Raw genomic sequence first — 18,465 nt, forward strand, 5'->3', positions numbered from 1 at the left:
TTTCTTGCTTCCCTTCTGAGTTGTCTGAGTGATTTGTTGTGAATCTTCTGTCTCTGTCGACTGGATGATTTCTGACTTCCTGTCTGCTGTCTTCCTGTTTGTTGTGGGTCTGCTGGTGTTGCTGTGTTGGTACCTGTGAGTGCTTGTTTCCCAACTGTGTGCCCTGCTGTGTAGCTAGCTAAAACTAGGACTTGTAGCTTTTGTTCTAAGTTGCTCTGCTGGGCGACCGAGTTTCCTGGCTCTTTCTTAAGGCTCCTTCGCAAAGGCGAGCTTGTGTGTGTGTTCTCTTCTGTGCTTGCTACTTCCCTATTAGCTGCTTGCTATGACCAGTGTTGACTAATGTTGTCGTGTTCTGTGTTGGTTAGTGCTGGTGTCCGATGTGTCCTCCTTCTGCTCTCCTTTAGTGGCACGTGGCTGTGTGTTCTCTGTACCCTCTGTGTTTACCTGGTTGTGTGTTGTACCTGCTTTGTCCTCTGCGCCTGCTGTGGTCTCCTTCTGCGCTTCTGTGGTCCCCTTCTTACACTCCTTTAAAGTGGCTCGTCCCTTCACAAAGGCGCTCTCGCTAAGGTGAGCGCCTTTGACGCGCGCCGAATAGCTGAGCGCCATTGGCCCCTCCCCTTTTAAGGGGGAGCTTCGATGTCTGATGTCAGGGGTGGGCGGAGCTAACTCTCGCCGATTCCCCTAGTCTCCTGCCTCTTCTTTTCTCTTCTCTCCCCTTCTCAAGCTCTGAATTGCCTCCCCTTCCTTTTGCCTTCTAATTTCTCCCTCTGTGCGGCTCTCTCCTGCTTGCCTTGCCAAGCTTCAATGTCACTGCTCACTGCATGGCTGGACCAGGCAGGCAGAAAAAAGCTTGAGCCTGCATTGTGCTTCACTCAGCCAAGGCATGGAGGCATCTATCCAGCAAGGGAGGGGCAGGAGATACAGCGCTGGACCGCCGGAATTTAGATAAAAGTTACTAGTGGGGTGTTTGCCTGGACCGCAAGGATTTTTAAAAAAGGTACCGGTGTGGGGGGGGGAATATATTTGTTCCATAAGATGCACCCACTTTTCTACCCCCTTTTTGGGGGTGGAAAAAATATGTCTTATAGAGCAAAAAATATGGTACTTGCTTTTATTACTATCTTCCACAATCAGCGTTGCATCCTCTGCCACCTCAGCAGAAGACTTTCTTGAAACCCTTGTCAATGTTCTTTAGTAACATATAGACATGAGTAAGACATGGGGACAAAAATTCATCCCCATAACAAAAGATTTTTTCCTACTTCCACCACATCCCCATAGTGAGCACACTTTGTATCCCCATCCCTTCACCGTCCCCTCACTATCCCTGCAGATAAAGATATCCTTTTCCCTCCCACTTCTCCCAATCAACTCATGAAAATTCCAAGAAAATTACCACCTTAAATTAGAAAATACTCCTTCAAATTGTCCACCAATAACATCAAGGCTAAGCTCTTTACATCAGGAATTGCTTACCTTGCTTCCCCTCTTACAGGCCAATGTGGTCCAGCTTGTCCCACCATGGGAGAATAGGCCTAGTGCTCAACTTTAGTAAGACAGAATTAATGTAACATAGTAAGTGGTAGCAAATAAATACCTGAACGGTCCATCCAGTCTGCCTAACAGTCACACTCATTATACATTCATATTTAAACTTTCTTTTCTTTAATATTTCTGGGCAGTAGACTAAAGAAGTCCACCTACTTCTGGAGCTGCCATCGAAGCCCACACCAGCCTACTCTAACCTTCTTGTCACTGGAGCGTCTATCACAGCCCTCCCCAGCTCATTCTAAACTAGGGTTACCAGACGTCTGGGAAAACCCAGACATGTCCTCTATGACAAACTTTCCAAAACCTGACAGTTTGTTCAGGTTTTGGGAAGCCCTAACGGGCTCTGGCGCATCTGGAGGGCCTCTGAGTATGCATGAGGGTTGCGGCTCAGTCTGGCTATGGCCCAATTGGCAGCTGGGAAGTCAGCTTTCCTGGTGGCAAAGGTCCTCTCCTAATTCCAGCTACCCTGAGAGGAGCTGTGGCAGGCTGCTGCACATCTTCCCAGCGTCTGGTCTGTGAGTAGCACTATCACAGTCCACAAGGCAGTTCTGGGGGTGGGGGAGGAGTCTGAAATTGTGGTTTTTGAGGTTATGTTTTGTTGTAGACTTGTTCCCCCATCCCATAAATCCTAAAATCTCTTTTTTTATGTCCTCTGGTGGAGTTGCAGCTGGTTTTTTTCAGCAGGAAATCCTGGTGGTGACCATCTTGGATTTTTCCCAATTTAAATTCTAAGTTATCAAATTTCTTCAAAAAGCCTAGTTTTTGATTCTAACCACCAGGGATGGAGTCCTCATGCTCCAATTACATGCCGGGTTTTGATTTCATGCCAAGTTTTGAATTCATTGTATAGATAGATGGGTAACAAGATGTTCAAAATTTATCTTTTATAGCAAAACTTTAAAAAGTTCCTTTTGAGTGCTGAAACCAGCTACTGCATTATAAACAAATCTTTACTGAACTATCAAGGACTCTTTTATATCAATTATGTAAAGTTTCCATCAAAAATACCACTTAATATTGGAGGTGAGCATATCATAACATACTGAATGATAAGATCATAGGACCTGTTATGATCTATATATCATTCCAGGTCTACATCCTGAATGAAGTATTACAATCATTTATGCTCAAATCCTCCTACCATCCCCTTAAATAAATTATCTACAAGTGCTAAAACTTATTGTAAAAAATCCTTTCTAAATAATTCAATATATATACAGTCAAATCTCGGTTTACGAGTGCACCGTGTTTGCGAGTGTTTTGCAAGACGAGCAAAACATTCGTAAAATTGGTACCTCGGAAAACGAGTTTGACTTGATTTATGAGTGCCATCCCCCATGATCCGGCATCCCCTCCCCCCCCTGCGATCGTACACAGGACATGCCAGTGCCCAAGATCCTCCCTCTTCTGTGCTGGGCTGGGCGGTGCATCAGCGATCCTTCCTCTTGCTTGTGCTGGGCTGGACTGGGCTTTGAGCATTTGCGCATGCTCAAAGCCTTCTGGTTTTGCTCTCTCCGAGATTCTCAGATTCAGAATCTCGGAGAGAGCGAGACTAGAAGGCCTTGAGCATGTGCAAATGCTCAAGGCCCAGTATGGGGGTATGGAGCAGCGGCCATGGCCTCAAGGGGGGGGGGGATTGGAGCAGTGCCGGTAGCCTCAGGTGGAACAAATCAAAGTGAGTTTCCATTCATTCCTATGGGGAAACTCGCTTTGATATACGAGCAATTTGGTTTACGAGCATACTTCTGGAATGAATTATGCTCGTAAACCAAGGTTCCACTTTATAGAAACATAGAAACATAGAAAGGTGACGGCAGAAAAGGGCTACAGCCCATCAAGTCCGCCCACTCCACTGACCCACCCCATCAAGTCTGAGTGCTGCTCGACCCACGTAGGGATCCCACGTGGATGTCCCATTTATTCTTAAAGTCGAGCACGCTTGTGGCCTTGATTACCTGCGTCGGAAGTTTGTTCCAGTGATCTACCACTCTTTCTGCGAAGAAATACTTCCTGATGTCACCTCTAAATTTCCCTCCCCTGAGTTTGAGCGGGTGCCCCCTTGTGACCGAGGGTCCCTTGGGAAGGAATATATCGTTTTCTACCTCGACACGACCTGTGACGTACTTAAAAGTCTCAATCATGTCACCCCTTTCCCTGCGCTCCTCTAGAGAGTACAGCTGCAATTTGCCCAGTCTTTCCTCGTATGAGAGACCCTTGAGTCCAGAGACCTTCCTAGTGGCCATTCGCTGGACCGACTCAGCTCGAAGCACATCTTTACGGTAATGTGGCCTCCAGAATTGCACACAGTACTCTAGATGAGGTCTCACCATGGTTCTATACAGTGGCATTATGACTTCAGGTTTGCGGCTGACGAAGCTTCTATTGATACATCCCATCATTTGCCTCGCCTTGGATGAGGCCTTCTCCACTTGTTTGGCAGCCTTCATGTCTGCACTGATGATCACTCCCAAGTCCCGTTCCTCTGAAGTCCTAGCTAGTGTTTCTCCATTCAAGGTGTATGTTCTGCATGGATTTCTGCTGCCGAGATGCATGACCTTACACTTCTTAGCGTTGAAGCCCAGCTGCCATGTCGTGGACCATTTTTCCAACTTGATCAGATCCTGCGTCATACCATCCGTGGGATTGCTTCCACCCACTATATTACACAGTTTGGCGTCGTCGGCGAACAGCGCTACTTTACCCTGAAGCCCTCGGGTCAAGTCCCTTATGAATATGTTAAAAAGGGATGGTCCCAGGACTGAGCCCTGCGGCACACCGCTAGTCACCTCCGATGTCTCAGAGAGGGCTGACCACCTTATTAATACTGCCAAACAACTGTTGGGACAAATGAGGGGACGATTTTATCCCAGGGGGCCCGTGATGTGGCACAAGTGCCCATTAGAGATTCTGATGGCCCCAAAGCAGAAAGAAAACACTCTTACCCACCTCTTGAATGGGGTTCTTGGTCTTCTATGCCCTTTATGCCTGACCTATTGAATTTGCTCTGGCAAGCCTATGTCAGTTGGAGAGCGACCACCTGTGCAGCCTCCCTGTATTCCAGCATCTGCTCCTTCACAGAGGCCTGTCTCCCCCAGACACCAACAGCTGGTTGAACGGGGTCCCTGAAGATGATGATTTACATTACATTACATTACATTACATTAGGGATTTCTATTCCGCCATTACCTTGCGGTTCAAGGCGGATTACAAAAGGTTAATTTAAAAAAATAGAGTTACAATGATTAGCAAGAGAGGTAAGTTGTAGATCTTATAAACATTTAGCGGGTTGTTGAGGGTGAGGTGGTTTGTGAAAGAGTTAATAGGTGGTCATAGTGGAAGTTCTTTTGTTATTATTCGTGCAGTAATGGATAGGTCAAATGTCAGTTTTAGAGTTATTAAACGGTCGTGATGTTATTGCTGCTTCAGGAATTTCTTGAAAAGTATGGTTTTTAATTCTTTTCTGAACGTCCTATAGTCTGGGGTGGTCATCAAGAGGTTGGAGATCTTGTTGTCCAGCCTTGCGGCTTGGGTGGCTAGGAGGCCGTCGTGTAGTTTTGTTCTTTTTACTTCCTTGATTGGGGGGGGTATGAATGGGGAGTGCGTTTTTCTGTGTCTTGTAGTGGGTGCTTGGATAAGGCGATTGTTCAAGTATGATGGGCTGTCTCCGTGTAGGGTTTTAAATAATATGCAGTAGAATTTGAATTGGATTCTTTCTTGGATTGGAAGCCAGTGTGAGTTGATGAAGGCTTCAGTGATGTGGTCATGTTTTTTCAAAGAGTAGATGAGTCTCAATGCTGTATTTTGGATTGTTTGGAGTTGTTTGATCGTAGTTGCAGGGCAAGGAAGGAAGAGGATGTTGCAGTAGTCCAATATACCTAGTATTAGGGATTGTACTATCAGTTGGAATTGTGTTCTTTCAAAGAATTTTCGGACTTGTCTCAGATTTCTCATGACTGCGAATGATTTCTGAATTGTTTTATTTATTTGCGGTTGCATGGTGCAGCATCTGTCTATGGTCATGCCAAGTAGTTTTATGGTGGTTTGGATGGGATATTTGATTGCGTTTATGTCTAAGTTGGTTGTGGTTTGGATCTTGTCATTTTCGAGAAGGATGAATTTTGTTTTGTCTTGGTTGAGTTTAAGTTTGTGATTTTTCATCCAGGTTGTGACTGTTTCAAGTGTTTGGTGAAGTTTGTCTGTCATGGTAGGTTTAGAATGATCGTATGGGATGAGGATGGTGATGTCATCAGCATAACTATAAGTGGTTATGCCCAGATTGTCCAGATGCGTTCCTAGAGAAGCAGTGTAGAGATTGAAGAGGGTGGGGGATAGTGGAGATCTTTGTGGTACGCCGCAGGGGTTTGACCAGGATTCTGACTTTTCTTTGTTTGATTTTACACTGTAGGTTCTGAGTTTTAGGAATCCTTCAAACCAAGAGTATACTTTATCTGAGATGCCTATTGCGTCTAAGATCTGTAGAAGGATGTTGTGATCCACTAGGTCGAATGCCGCAGTTAGGTCCAATTGTATGAGAAGCATTTTTTTCCCTGTACTAAGGTGTTGTCTGACGGTATCCATAAGGGAGCCTAGTAGTGTCTCTGTACTGAAATTTGTTCTGAAGCCTGATTGCATGGGGTGGAGTAGGTTGTGGTCATCTATGTAGTTGGTGAGGAGTTTGGCTACTAGGCCTTCTATAATTTTGACATATAGCGGAATTGAGGCTATAGGTCTAAAGTTAGATGGGTGGTTTTGTGGTGCTTTTGGGTCTTTTTGGATTGGGGTGATGACGATTTCGCTGAGGTCAGCAGGGAATGTGCCTTCTGTGAGCGTGAATTGAATCCATTGCAGAATTATGGTGCGGAATTTTACACTCGAGGTGGTAAGGAGATATGAGGGGCAATGGTTGAGGTCACAGGAGGCATGGCTGTATTTTTTGTAGAATTTGTTGAATTCTGACCATTGTATGTTGGGGAATTGAGTCCAAATTCTGTCTGCTGCAGATGCCTCTTTTCCTGAAGGGTGGATTGTGATTGGGTTTTGATGGGATGGGTTAAGGATGAGAGTGGCTCTGGTGTTGGTAATTTTGTTCTTGAAGTGTTCTGCTAAGAGGGTGGGTGATGGTGGAGGTGTGTTCGTGGTGGTTGTGTATGGTTTGGTGTCTGTTAATTCTTTCAGGATTTGGAATATTTTTTTGGAGTCTTGGGTTTCCGTGCCTATGAGATTAGTATAGTAGCTTTTCCTCTTATCTCTTAGTTGATTTTTGTATTGTTTGTTGATTTTTTTCCATTCGGTTTTTGTTTGATCTTGGTTCTTTTTTCTCCATTTTCTTTCTAATCTTCTACACTGTCTTTTGAGTTGGAGTAGTTCATTATCAAACCATTGGTCTGATTTCCTGCTGGTTCTGGTTTTGGTTTGTAGGGGGGCCAGATCATCAAGGATGTTGGTGGCCACATTTTTCCAGTGGGAGATGAAGTTTTTTGGGTCGCAGTCTTGGATAGTTTCGTCTACATTTGACCAAAAAATGGTTGGGTCGATATGTTTGCGTTTGGTATATGTGGTTTTTTTTTGTTTATTCTCTCTCCCAAGGAGATACCTTGGTCAGAGATGATGCAACGCTGGGAGAAGCGGATCAGGGTCTGAGTGCTGCTGCGGATCATGGCGAGGTTGCCTCAGTTAACAAGCTGTTCAAGTCTTCTGCTCTGATGGATCTTCTCATTGAGTTTCTGAAGGAGCTCAAAATTGATCCTCCTCGGCCTACTTCCCACTGTTCCCTGTTGAGCAGGGTCCACTCTTAGCATACTGCCTTTCCGTAGCACCCGGATATGAAAGTCCTGTTTTCTGAGCACTGTGAGAACACAGAGGGCTCCCTGAAAGACTGCCATCAGAGAATTCATCGTTGTTGTCAGACCTGCTAGAAACAGGAAGAGACAAGTTAGAATCATAGTCCTCATCATAATTTCCCATAGAACTGGAACAGTGATGGAAGTGATGAGGGGAGCATCTAGCAGGATGTCTGATCACGCTATGATGTTTAGGAGTGGAGCTGTGACCTCGGGGGGAGCATTAACGTGGATGCCATAAAGGCCGTCAAGAGGAGTGTCGAGAGTCAGAAGATACGCTCCGCCTATCCAATTATGATGCTACCATAGACACAGGAGATAGGCGCATATTATCGACACCTTCATTAAGCAAACGTAATGTGCAGAAGTCTGAGAGCAGTGGTCTGTGGTATCTCACTTAACCTTGCTCAAACTCAGTCGAAACTAAGGGTATGTTGATGGGATTTAGCACAGCGTGTGAGTTAGCCTAGCTAACTCATTCCACGGCAACATATTCAGATGATCTTGGAGAACAGAGGCCTGTACAGTAGTCAATACATATGACGCCTGTTGCTGGAGGTGGAGCGCATGTGCGGTTGGTGGCACAATGTGGTAGGCAGCACATAATGCTATCTATACAACCTTTGTATAGATAGCACTCCAGAATGTCTCAGCCCCTTCAATAGAGTAGGCACATCGGATTGTGTGAATAACATGAAGAAAGACCAGGCAAAGCTTGAAGAATGGTTTGAAATTTGGCAGTTAAAATTTAATGCTAAGAAATGCAAGGTCATGCATTTGGGCTGCAAAAAACTGAGGGAACAATACAAATTAGGGAGTGAAGAGCTTATGTGCACAATGGAAGAGTGGGACTTGGGTGTGATTGTGTGATGATCTTAAGGTGGCCAACAGGTTGAAAAGGTGACGGCGAAAGCTTGAAGGATGCTAGGTTGCATAGGGAGAGGTATGGCTAGTAGGAAAAGGAACTATTGATGCCCCTGTATAAGACTTTGCTGAGACCTCATTTAGAATATTGTGTATAATTCTGGAGGCCGCACCTTCAAAAAGATGCAAAAAGGAAGGAGTCGATCCAAAGGAAGGCTACTAAAATGGTATGTGGTCTTCATCATAAGGCGTATGGGGACAGACTTAAAGATCTCAATTTGTATACTTTGGAGGAAAGGCGGGAGAGGGAAGATATGATAGAGACGTTTAAATACCTACATAATGTAAATGCGCATGAGTCGAGGCTCTTTAATTTGAAAGGAAACTGCAATGAGAGGGCATAGGATGAAGTTAAGAGGTGATAGGCTCTGAAGTAATCTAACGAAATACTTTTTTACAGAAAGGGTGGTAGATGCATGGAACAGTCTCCCAGAAGAGGTGGTGAAGACAGAGACTGTGTCTGAATTCAAAAGGGCCTGGGATAGGCACGTGGGATCTCTTGGAGAGAGAAAGAGATAATGGTTACTGCGGATGAGCAGACTAGATGGGCCATTTGGCCTTTATCTGCCATCATGTTTCTATGTTAAATGCTGGCTCTATAAAATATAAAGGTGCTCCCTATCAGTGTTCCCGCTAAGCTGCGTTGGCCTGCGCTCGCGCACAAAATATTACATCGCAGCGCAAAGTTTCTCTTCACAGCGCACACACGCGTCGGTAAGGTAAGGGGACGCATTGGGGGGATTGCACTTCCCCACAATTGCCATGCTTCGGTTCCTCTTCTTCCTTCCTTCCTCCCCCCCCCCCCGCGGGACCCTGCGGCACCATCAACTCTTACTCCCTCTAATGTCGGCCCTGCAGCTCCAGACTTCCTCGCACCTTCTCCCCTCCCCCTTTGGATCGCTATTATTTTAAATGTTATAGCCGCGGAGCTGTATCCATCAGTGGAGATGTCTAACCTCGGCCTGCCCCGGAACTCTTACGCAACAGTGACTTCCTGTTCCTGCCTAGACGGGCGTCTGCTGCAGTAAGAGTTCCGGGGCAGGCCGAGGTTAGACATCTCCACTGATGGATACAGCTCCGCGGCTATAACATTTAAAATAATAGCGATCCAAAGGGGGAGGGGAGAAGGTGCGAGGAAGTCTGGAGCTGCAGGGCCGACATTAGAGGGAGTAAGAGTTGATGGTGCCGCAGGGTCCCGCGGGGGGGGGGGGAGGAAGGAAGGAAGAAGAGGAACCGAAGCATGGCAATTGTGAGGAAGTGCAGAGCTGCAGGGAAGAGTGTTGCGGTACCCAGCTGGAGGGAGAAGGAAGATGAGGGAGGGAATTAAAGGAGATGCCAGGGCTTGGAGCGTAGGAGGAAGGTATGCCAGTCTAAGGGAAAAGGAAGGGGGAGATGTGAGAGCATGGAGGGGGAGCGAAAGATGGAAGAAAAGGAAAGGAGAGAGATGCCAGAGAATCAGGGAAGGGGAGATACCAGACTATGAGGAGAGGTGTGGGAGAGGGAAGGCGAGGAGAGAGATGCCAGACCAATGGGGTGAAAGGAGAGATGGAAGGGGGAGGCATACAGTTTCTGGAAGGGGCATAGAAGGAGAGAAGATGCCATATAGGGGAAGAGAGACGGCAGACAGTGGATGGAAGGAAGAGAGTTACAAGAAGATGAGGAAAGGAGAAACCACAGAAGACAAAGGTAGAAAAAAATTTCTATTTATTTATTGCTTTAGGAGACATGTGTCACTGTTTCTGTGAAGCATTGTATGCAGAGTCCAGCTTCTTGCTGGTTCAATTTAACCTTTGTCTATGTATTTTTATTTTATCCCCCCTTTTACAAAACTGTGAAGCGTTTTTAGCACCAGCCTTGGTGGTAGCAGCTCTGATGCTCAGAATTTTATGAGCATCAGAGCTGTTACCTCCGTAGCTAAAATCCACACTACAGTTTTGTAAAAGAGGGAGGGGTTAGTTTGTGATTACATATTCCTTACTAGGCGAAGGTGTTTTCTGTGTTCTGTGTGTTCGAAAGACATGGTTTTCTGTTAGGATTGACGGTGTAGGATTGATCTGTGCTGGTCTGGCTTGTTTAGTTTTACAATGGGTGTATTGATGTACTGCTCACTGCAATATGTAAGATGCTGCCTTTTCCTAGGTACTCATGTGTGACGTGTGGTTTGTTACTAAAAATCATGTTTTTCTTACAGATGGGGGGGGGGTGCCAAAAAATGATGGGCCCCGGATGTTACATATGCTAGGTACGCCACTGTATGTAAAGATACCAGAAAGCTGGCGTAGCAAAAACTTCTAAGTTTTGAGTATTTAACCCTCCCACAATCTCACGGGCACTCGTTTCAAGTTTATTGAGATTTTGATTTAAACGCAATATCAAATATTTTCAATGCGTATAACAAAAATAAATTTGGGGAAATAAATAAAACCATTTGAACCAGTGTTCCCGCTAAGCTGCGCTGGCGTGCGCTGGCGCACAAAATATTACATCGCAGCGCACACGTTTCTCGTCACAGCGCACGATCGGAAGAGGCGTACGGCAGATGGCAGGGCGGCGAGAGGAGAATCGGGCGAGTTGGCTCATAACTTGCTGGCGCCCGATATTTTTGGCTCACGGTGAAAAAAGTTTGCTCACAACACCCGCCCGCTTAGAGGGAACACTGCTCCCTATATATAAGTACCAAGTTGCAAATGACAGAGGCTGCCACTTTTGTTACAATTTCATTGCAGACTGTACCCGCACTACCACTACCATAACTTCTTAGCTATATGACAGAAGTCCCAGTAAGGACATGGGCGTGGTAGGCAAGAGACCTACCAATTGCACTAGAAAGCCCTATGTTGGCTGTATATCAATCTTCTACATAACTGAAATGTATGCCAGCTAATGATTTTCAGACAAAAGCACTTATACAGCAAGCATAAGTGTTTTTGAATATCAATCCCATATTTTATTTGTCTTTATGAAGTTATTTAGAAGAATATCTGTAGTGCAAGTATGTTATGACTTTTTGTTTAACTCTGTAATATAAAATTTCATCTGCTATATACCACATTGTTATAAAATGCAGCATGCTCTCTGTTCACCAAGTCTGTCTTAATGTAATAAAATATGAATTAGTTTTGTTCTTTTTTTTCATACTAGTAGAAAAATATTGAATCCAGATTCCTTTATTAGTTTTTTGTGTCCCAAAAGCTTATGCAGTGTTTAAAGAGCACCAGTAATTGGCCCCGCTTGTAGTCACGGAGAGAGAGCCAAGTACATATAAGCCTTCCTTCGGCAGGAAACAGGAATTAATGCAGTGTTTCTCATCCTGTGGTTGAAATTTTTGCTGTTAAGAAGAAAACACTTAGAGTGGCTTGCCACTGAAAACATTTTTTAAAATGCAGGTTTTCAAATGTTGTGTTGGAAAAATGGTACAATCAATACTTAAACATTTTTCTTTTGAGAAGGGAGCTGTAAAGAGATGAGTCATTTTTTTCAAAGCTTTTTGAGAGTTTGTGGCAGTACTAATATTGCAGAAGTGAGGAAAACTGTAGCATACCAGTGTGTCTGCAGTGTCTGTCTTTGTTTTTATGAAGAATTTAGCCTTTACAAGTTTGCTCTTTTATATGATTTATTTGAAAAGCTGGGTCTTATTTCTTTAGAAACCCGATGTGAGGCTTTCCAGAGGCAGCATCGACAGAGAAGACGGCGCTCTCCAAGGCCCAGTAAGTGACTAAATGCTGACTTTTCATCTTATCCTAGTTCTTCCTGTTTCTCTTAACTGTATAATTAGAAATCATGGGGCAAAATACAGTTAGCTGTTTCTGTTATAATATTAAGAAGATTAAGTTCACAGAGGTTCCTGAACGTCTGTAGAGTATGTGACTGTAGTTCTAACATGGAACATATTCACATTTTGTGTGCTGTTAAAGAGACTTATTTGAAAGAGATGGTGGAGACAAAGACTAACTGAATTCAAGGAAGCAAGCAACAGGCACGTGAAATCTCTTAGGGAGGGGAGGAGATAGTGGATGCTGTGGATGAACAGACTGGATGGCTTTATCTGCCATCATGTTTCTAACTAGTTTTGGGTTTTTAAAGGTTCGCTTTAACCCAAAGCTATTTTTCCCCTCAGATAGTTTACAAATGCTTTTCTTTAGAAAACTGGAATAAAAGTAAAGTTAGTATGTTTTTGATAATATATACTTTAAAACTATGCTTTTTCAACCAGTATAGCATGGAAAAGCCCTTGATGGTAACAACCAGAAGTGTGACTAAACATGGGTTATAAATAGGGTCAGAGCTAGGACAGAGTGACTGGGGCATTTCTTAGGGCATGTCTGACACTGGTCTTTTGGGAGGAGAGTAATGCTACAGCATTGCATTTTATGCAGCAATGGCCTAGCCCAGTGACAATCCATAGGAAATGCACAGGGGCGTGAAACCAGGGTTGCAGCAAGTTATGTATGGACAGTGTGGCTATACAGGGCGTAAAGGAAGTAGGGGTACCAGACTTATGTCCTGTCCATGCCCTCCTCTGGTTGGCCACAAAACAATGGGCAAAATGCTAGGTAGTGTGCACCTTGCTGCTGCTGCCAGCTGCCCAAAGATTAAATTACAGCAGCTAGGGAGGAGGTAGGTGGTGGAGTTGGGAGCTAGAGAAGTTGTGAGGGGAAGCAGTGTCAGGGGAGGGGAGGGGTCTGGAGAAACAGCATGTAGGGAGGGAAGACTGAAGAAACAACATTGAGGGAGGGAGAAATAGCATGGAGAGAGGGAGGGAGGCTGGAGAAAAAAGCATAGAGTAGTGCAGAATGGGAGAGGAGAGACAGAAACAGCAGGAGAGGGGTTGGAAGGAGAGTGAGTGATACAAAGAAGCACCCACAGGAGAGAGGGTGTTAGAAGGAGAGAGAAAGAGAAGCACCCATGGGGGAGAAGGGTTGGAGGAAAAGGAAGAGAGAGAGGCACTAAAAGGGTACAGAGGATGGGAAGGGGGTCCAAAGAAATGGGTGGAGTGTGGGCAGGGTCATGTCCTATTTTTTTGTCTTCACAAATATGGTAACCCTAGGAAAGGGGGGTATGACTTCCAGGTGAATGTGGTCTGACTATCTTCTTGAAGTCAGCTATGTAGGCTTCATTAGTTTGACAACATTTTTCTACCCAAGCTCCATGCTGCACTGTTCTTCAACTGCCAGTCCACGGACCGGTGTCGGTCCGCAGAAAATTTCTGCTGGTCCATGCAGGGCCGGCGAGATCGAGACGGCGGTTAAATTTCCTGCCGACTGCGGTAGTGTTGGAAGGCTGCAGTTCCTCCCAGCCTCAGGCGATCAAGACAGGCTGCCGATGTCGGGGCCTTCCCTCTGTGAGTCTCGCCTGTTCGGAAACAGGAAGTTGAAACAAAATAGGCGGGACTCAGAGAGGGAAGGCCCCAACGTCGGCAACCTGTCTTGATCGCCGCCCCTGCCGAGTCGCCGAATAGGGCCGCTGGGAAGGTGCAGGTAGAAGGGAGAGAGCTGCAGGTACAGGTGCAGGTGGAGGAAGATGGTCAGCGTGCGCGGGAGCAAGATCCTGTGGAGCCTTCGACAGTGGCTGTCTCCCCTCCCAGCAGCTCTCGTACTTGCCAGGGCAGTGATTCACCGGCAACTTCCGCTTTCCTCAGAGGTGGCAACGGAGCCAAGGCTGCCTAAGTAAATCACTCCTGCAGGCAACTACTGAGAGCTGCTGGAAGGGGAGGAAGCCACTGTTGGAGGCTGGGAAGCTGCCAGATAAAGGGAGAGCTGCTACTGCACCTGGAGGGAGGTAGAAGGAGAGATGCTGCTGGGAGGGGAAGAGGGAAAGGGATAGGAAGGGAGGTACTCTTGAATAGGGGGAGGAGGGAAGGAAGAAGGAAACAGCTGGCAGGGAGATAGCGGAGGGAAAGGGGTCAGGGTGGAATGGAGAGATCAGATGAGGGAAAGGGGAGAGAGAGGAATGAGAAAGTAGAGAGAGATTGATGCTGGAAAGGGGGTCAGCAAAGAAATGAGAGAGGGATGAAGATGCTAGATTTGGTGTAGGAGAGATAAAAATGAAGAAAGCAGTGAAGCTGGAATGAATGATGTAAAAAGGAGAGAGGAGGCACAGGCTGGATGGAAAGGGGAGAGGGGCATAGAAAGAAGTCAGATACATATGGAAGAGGGAGAGGGCAGACAGTGGATAGAACGGGCAGATGCTGGATTGAAGAGACAGGGCAGACGCTGGAAGGAAAAGAGTGAAAAGAAGATGAAAGCAGAAACCAGAGACAACAAAAGGTAGAAAAAATCATTTTATTTCTATTTTGTCATTAGAATATATCAGATTTGAAATATATATCCTGCTAGAAACATAACTGGGGACTGCAAAGCCCAGACAGTGCTTCTTTAGCTTCCAGATGGCTCTCTCTGACCAGGGGGCACTCCCCTAACACTATTCCTGTCATGTGTGACTGCAGTATTCTGTTAGCATGATATTTCTGTGTAGCATTCTGTAATAATTTGGCTTGTTCAGTTTTCTTGATAGTAGAGGGGATATATGTGAAGGGGAGGGGAGACAGGGGTTTTGGTGGTCCTTGCTCTGTATATTTATATTTATAAAATGACAATTGTACAGAATATTGTTTTTTTTCATACTTTAATAAAATACATTCAATATAAAATCATAACTGAGGCTTGTGCGGATGGGATCAGATGGTTTGTGGGGACCGAGCTTGCGGAGACGGGGCGGAAATGTGTTTTTTTAATTTCAGTCTTAGTAGTTTGCCGGTCCTTAAAATAATTCTTTTATTTCTGCTGGTCCACAGGTGTAAAAAGGTTGAAAAACACTGTTCTAGAGCAGATTTGAGAGGACTTTGGGAGTAAGCTTCAAATTCCTGTTACAAGTGCATTCACTCTGTAGCCCCTCAATATCTCTCCTCACTTATTTCCCCCTATGCTCCCCACTGAGAACTCTGTTCATTGGGTAAGTCCCTCTTATCTGTACCCTTCTCCTCCACCAGGTGCAGGTGATCGAGGCAAACAGCGTGCAAGAATTTAAGAGCAAATGGGATGCCCATGTGGGATCCCTTAGAGGGTTAAGCCAAGGGAACCTGTCACCAGGAATGGGATCCCTAGGATAGTAGACTTGGGGGTGGGTCAGTAGAGTGGAAAGACCTGATGTGCTATGGCCCTTATCTGCCGTCATCTTCTATGTTTCTATGTTTCATCAACTTTAGACTCTGTCCCTTATTTCTTGCCACTTCATATGCTTGGAACAGGCTGCCAGAGTCAATACATCATGCTCCGTCTCTAGCAGTATTCAAATCCAAGCTAAATGCCCATATTTTGGGAACTGTTTTCAACTCCCACTCACCATCAGACACCTATACCAATTGTATCATTCCTTCTGCTAGAAACTCCCCAACCCTGAGATAATAATAATAATAATAACTTTATTTTTCTATACCGCCATAGTCAGGCGACTTCTAGGCGGTTCACATTAAAAGAAGACTGGACAGTCAGCGAATAATGAAGAGCCTAAAATAGAAGTCCTGTCTGTCTGTCCAAATTAGATTGTAAGCTGAAATGATAAAAAGTAGTAGTAAGGTAGCAGAAACAAAGAATGAGAGAGCACTAGGGTAGGGGATGCTCTGTGTGAAAGGGTGTGGTTAGGAATTACAGGTACACAAGAACTGGGGAGGAGGTGCAAGAGATGTGATGGAAAGGGGTAGATGAGTGTTAAAGCCAGTAGATGAGATTGTGGGGGAAGGTCAAGGCCAGTCAACATGATAGGCAGGGTAAACATGGCAGGGAAGCACCAAGGCTGCCTCCACTTACCAGTTGCACCAACTCTGCATCACAGCATCACTGGCATACAGACAAATGTTGTGATCCACTAAAATCATCTTCCACAGCTGCTCCTTTTTTCACTTACCTCACCCTTCATTCCAGACCCCTTCTCCCACCTACCCTGCTTTTAAAAATCATCTCCAAAGTGATAAGAGTATATCTTTTCACTGCCAACACTCTGGCTGTTGCCATGCATTAGAGATTAAGTGCTTTCTGTTGAAAGAGCATGAGCATTACCATACTGGGACAGACCAAAGGTCCATCAAGCCTAATATTCTGCTAAACTAAACTAACTAAACTAAACCTTAAGTTGTATACCGCATCATCTCCACAGAAGTAGAGCTCGGCACGGTTTACAATAATTGGTATGAAAAGAAACTACAATGAAAAATAGGCTTAGAAAGAGAGGTTTAGAGGGAATTAGTAAATCGATGAGGGAGAGATCATCGCATTTTGGAGAAGAGCCAAGTTTTCAGATGTTTTCGGAAGAGTTGGAGGAAGGACAGGCACCGAAGTGGGGTGGTAAAATTGTTCCAGAGTTCGGTGATCCTGAAGGAGAGGGAAGTCCCTAGTTTTCCTGCATGGGGATATGCCTTTTAAAGAAGGGAAAGATAGTTTGAATTTTTGAGTGGATCTGGTGGTGTTGGGATTAGAGGAGTTCCAAGATAGTGGAAAAAGGGAGGCAGGATACCGTGTAGAGACTTGAAGGTTAGGCAGGCGCATTTGTAGTGAACCCTAAGGATTACTGGGAGCCAGTGAAGCTTAGACAGAAGCGGGGAGACGTGGTCAAATTTGCTTTTTGCGAAGATTAGTTTAGCCGCAGTGTTCTGGATCCGCTGGAGTCTGTGAAGGCTGGCACGATTCAGCAGGCCGAAAATCGCATAGCCCAGCAGGAGGACGTAACGGCTAACTTCTAGGAGCGCATTCGCACGCTGGAATTGGTGAATAGGGCCATGGCGGATCGACTCGAGGACAAGGAGAACAGGGGCCGCCGCAATAATTTGCGGTTTGTGGGGATCCCTAACACCATTTGAGATGTCGATCTGCACCAGTGGCTAGAGGACTGGCTGCCTAAAGCTGTTGCCCTGCCTGACCCTTTGGCGCTGTTCTCTATCGAACGGGCCCACAGATTGGGCTCCCGCCGTGAAGAGGACTCCCGGCCTCGGCCGGTTATTGCACGGTTTCTTAATTATGCCCTGAAGGAGTGCGTCCTAGCCCATTATCATAGAGGATGGGATCTTAACCTGCAACTGGAGGGTCACAAAATGCTAATATTTCAGGACTTTTTGCCACCCCATTGCAGTGAGTTGTTCAAGCGCAATATCAGATTCTTGCTGCTGTATCCTGCAAAGGCACGGGTGACCTACAACAACACCACTGCCATTTACACCACACCTGCAGAGTTGGAAAGGTTCATCAAATCTCTACCGGCCCTGGCGCCGGGGGACCGTCGTGCATCCTAATTGTGCTGGGCTCGGGCCTTTGCGTGTGCCACTGTTCTCCTTGCCTGGTTTTGATTTTGAGGAGGGGGTGCGAAGGCTCTGTTTGGCAATAGACCTCTGTTTGTCTGCACAGGGCGAAATGAGTGACAGCCGCTGCGGGCTTTCCTCCGGTGGAGACCGCTGCTTTGCCCTTGGAGCTGTGTGTCTGTACTTACCTTCTGCAGATCTGCCTCACCGAAATAGCTGATTCTCAGCAGAGTAAAAACCTGTAACCCTGGCCTTGGTGTTCCATGGGCTATCTGCTCATGGGAGAGCTTCCATGGGATATTTCCTTTGCTGTGCCTTGGTCATACCTGTTGTGAGGATTTGCATTGTACTCAAGTGCACTGCTCCACTGTTTTGTTCCCTCACGGAGCCTGATCTTTCGATTTGTGTTGCACCATGACTCCCTTATTATCAGTGTTCTTGGAAGTTGCTGTTCTGTTCTTTCACTGGTTTAGCTGCACGCTATGCACTATTGTGCACTTAACTGTCTGGATTTTATGCTTTACTCCTGCTTTCGGCCCTGCCGTCAGATTCTTTGTTTCGGACTTCCCCAGTGAGGGGCCCTGGTCCTGGCGGGGCCCTAACTTTGCAGGGTCGGACTGCTGTTTGTTGTGGTGTGGTCTGGGGCTGCACAGTGGGAGTGTTCTAGGGGTGGGGGATTTGCAGGGATTGACCCATGCTTCGTTTGGGTTTTGGGTTTGGGGGGTGGAGCGGGAGGGGGAGGGGGGTGTCAGTATGTTTGGAGTGTATGTGGTGGTATGCTTGGGGTGGTATGTTTGCCTTCTCTGCCAGGGAGACGCCGTAAGTTGGGGCTTTTCTGTGTTTGAGCTTCTCATTTGGATGTTG

The 18,465-nt window shown here is 45.9% G+C and overlaps 1 protein-coding gene across 15 annotated transcripts in view; it reads left to right on the plus strand.

Annotated features, from left to right (window-relative positions):
* Window positions 1–18,465, plus strand: part of PTK2 (protein tyrosine kinase 2) — a 779,173-nt gene that overhangs the window by 660,828 nt on the left and 99,880 nt on the right. For all 15 annotated transcript variants that reach the window (XM_033930844.1, XM_033930848.1, XM_033930835.1 and 12 more), the window contains one exon: window positions 11,960–12,022. In XM_033930844.1, coding sequence (XP_033786735.1) covers window positions 11,960–12,022 — 63 coding nt within the window. The remainder of the gene's footprint in view (window positions 1–11,959; window positions 12,023–18,465) is intronic.

The sequence above is a fragment of the Geotrypetes seraphini genome, chromosome 2, assembly GCF_902459505.1.
Source record: "Geotrypetes seraphini chromosome 2, aGeoSer1.1, whole genome shotgun sequence".
Classification (NCBI taxonomy): Eukaryota; Metazoa; Chordata; class Amphibia; order Gymnophiona; family Dermophiidae; genus Geotrypetes; species Geotrypetes seraphini.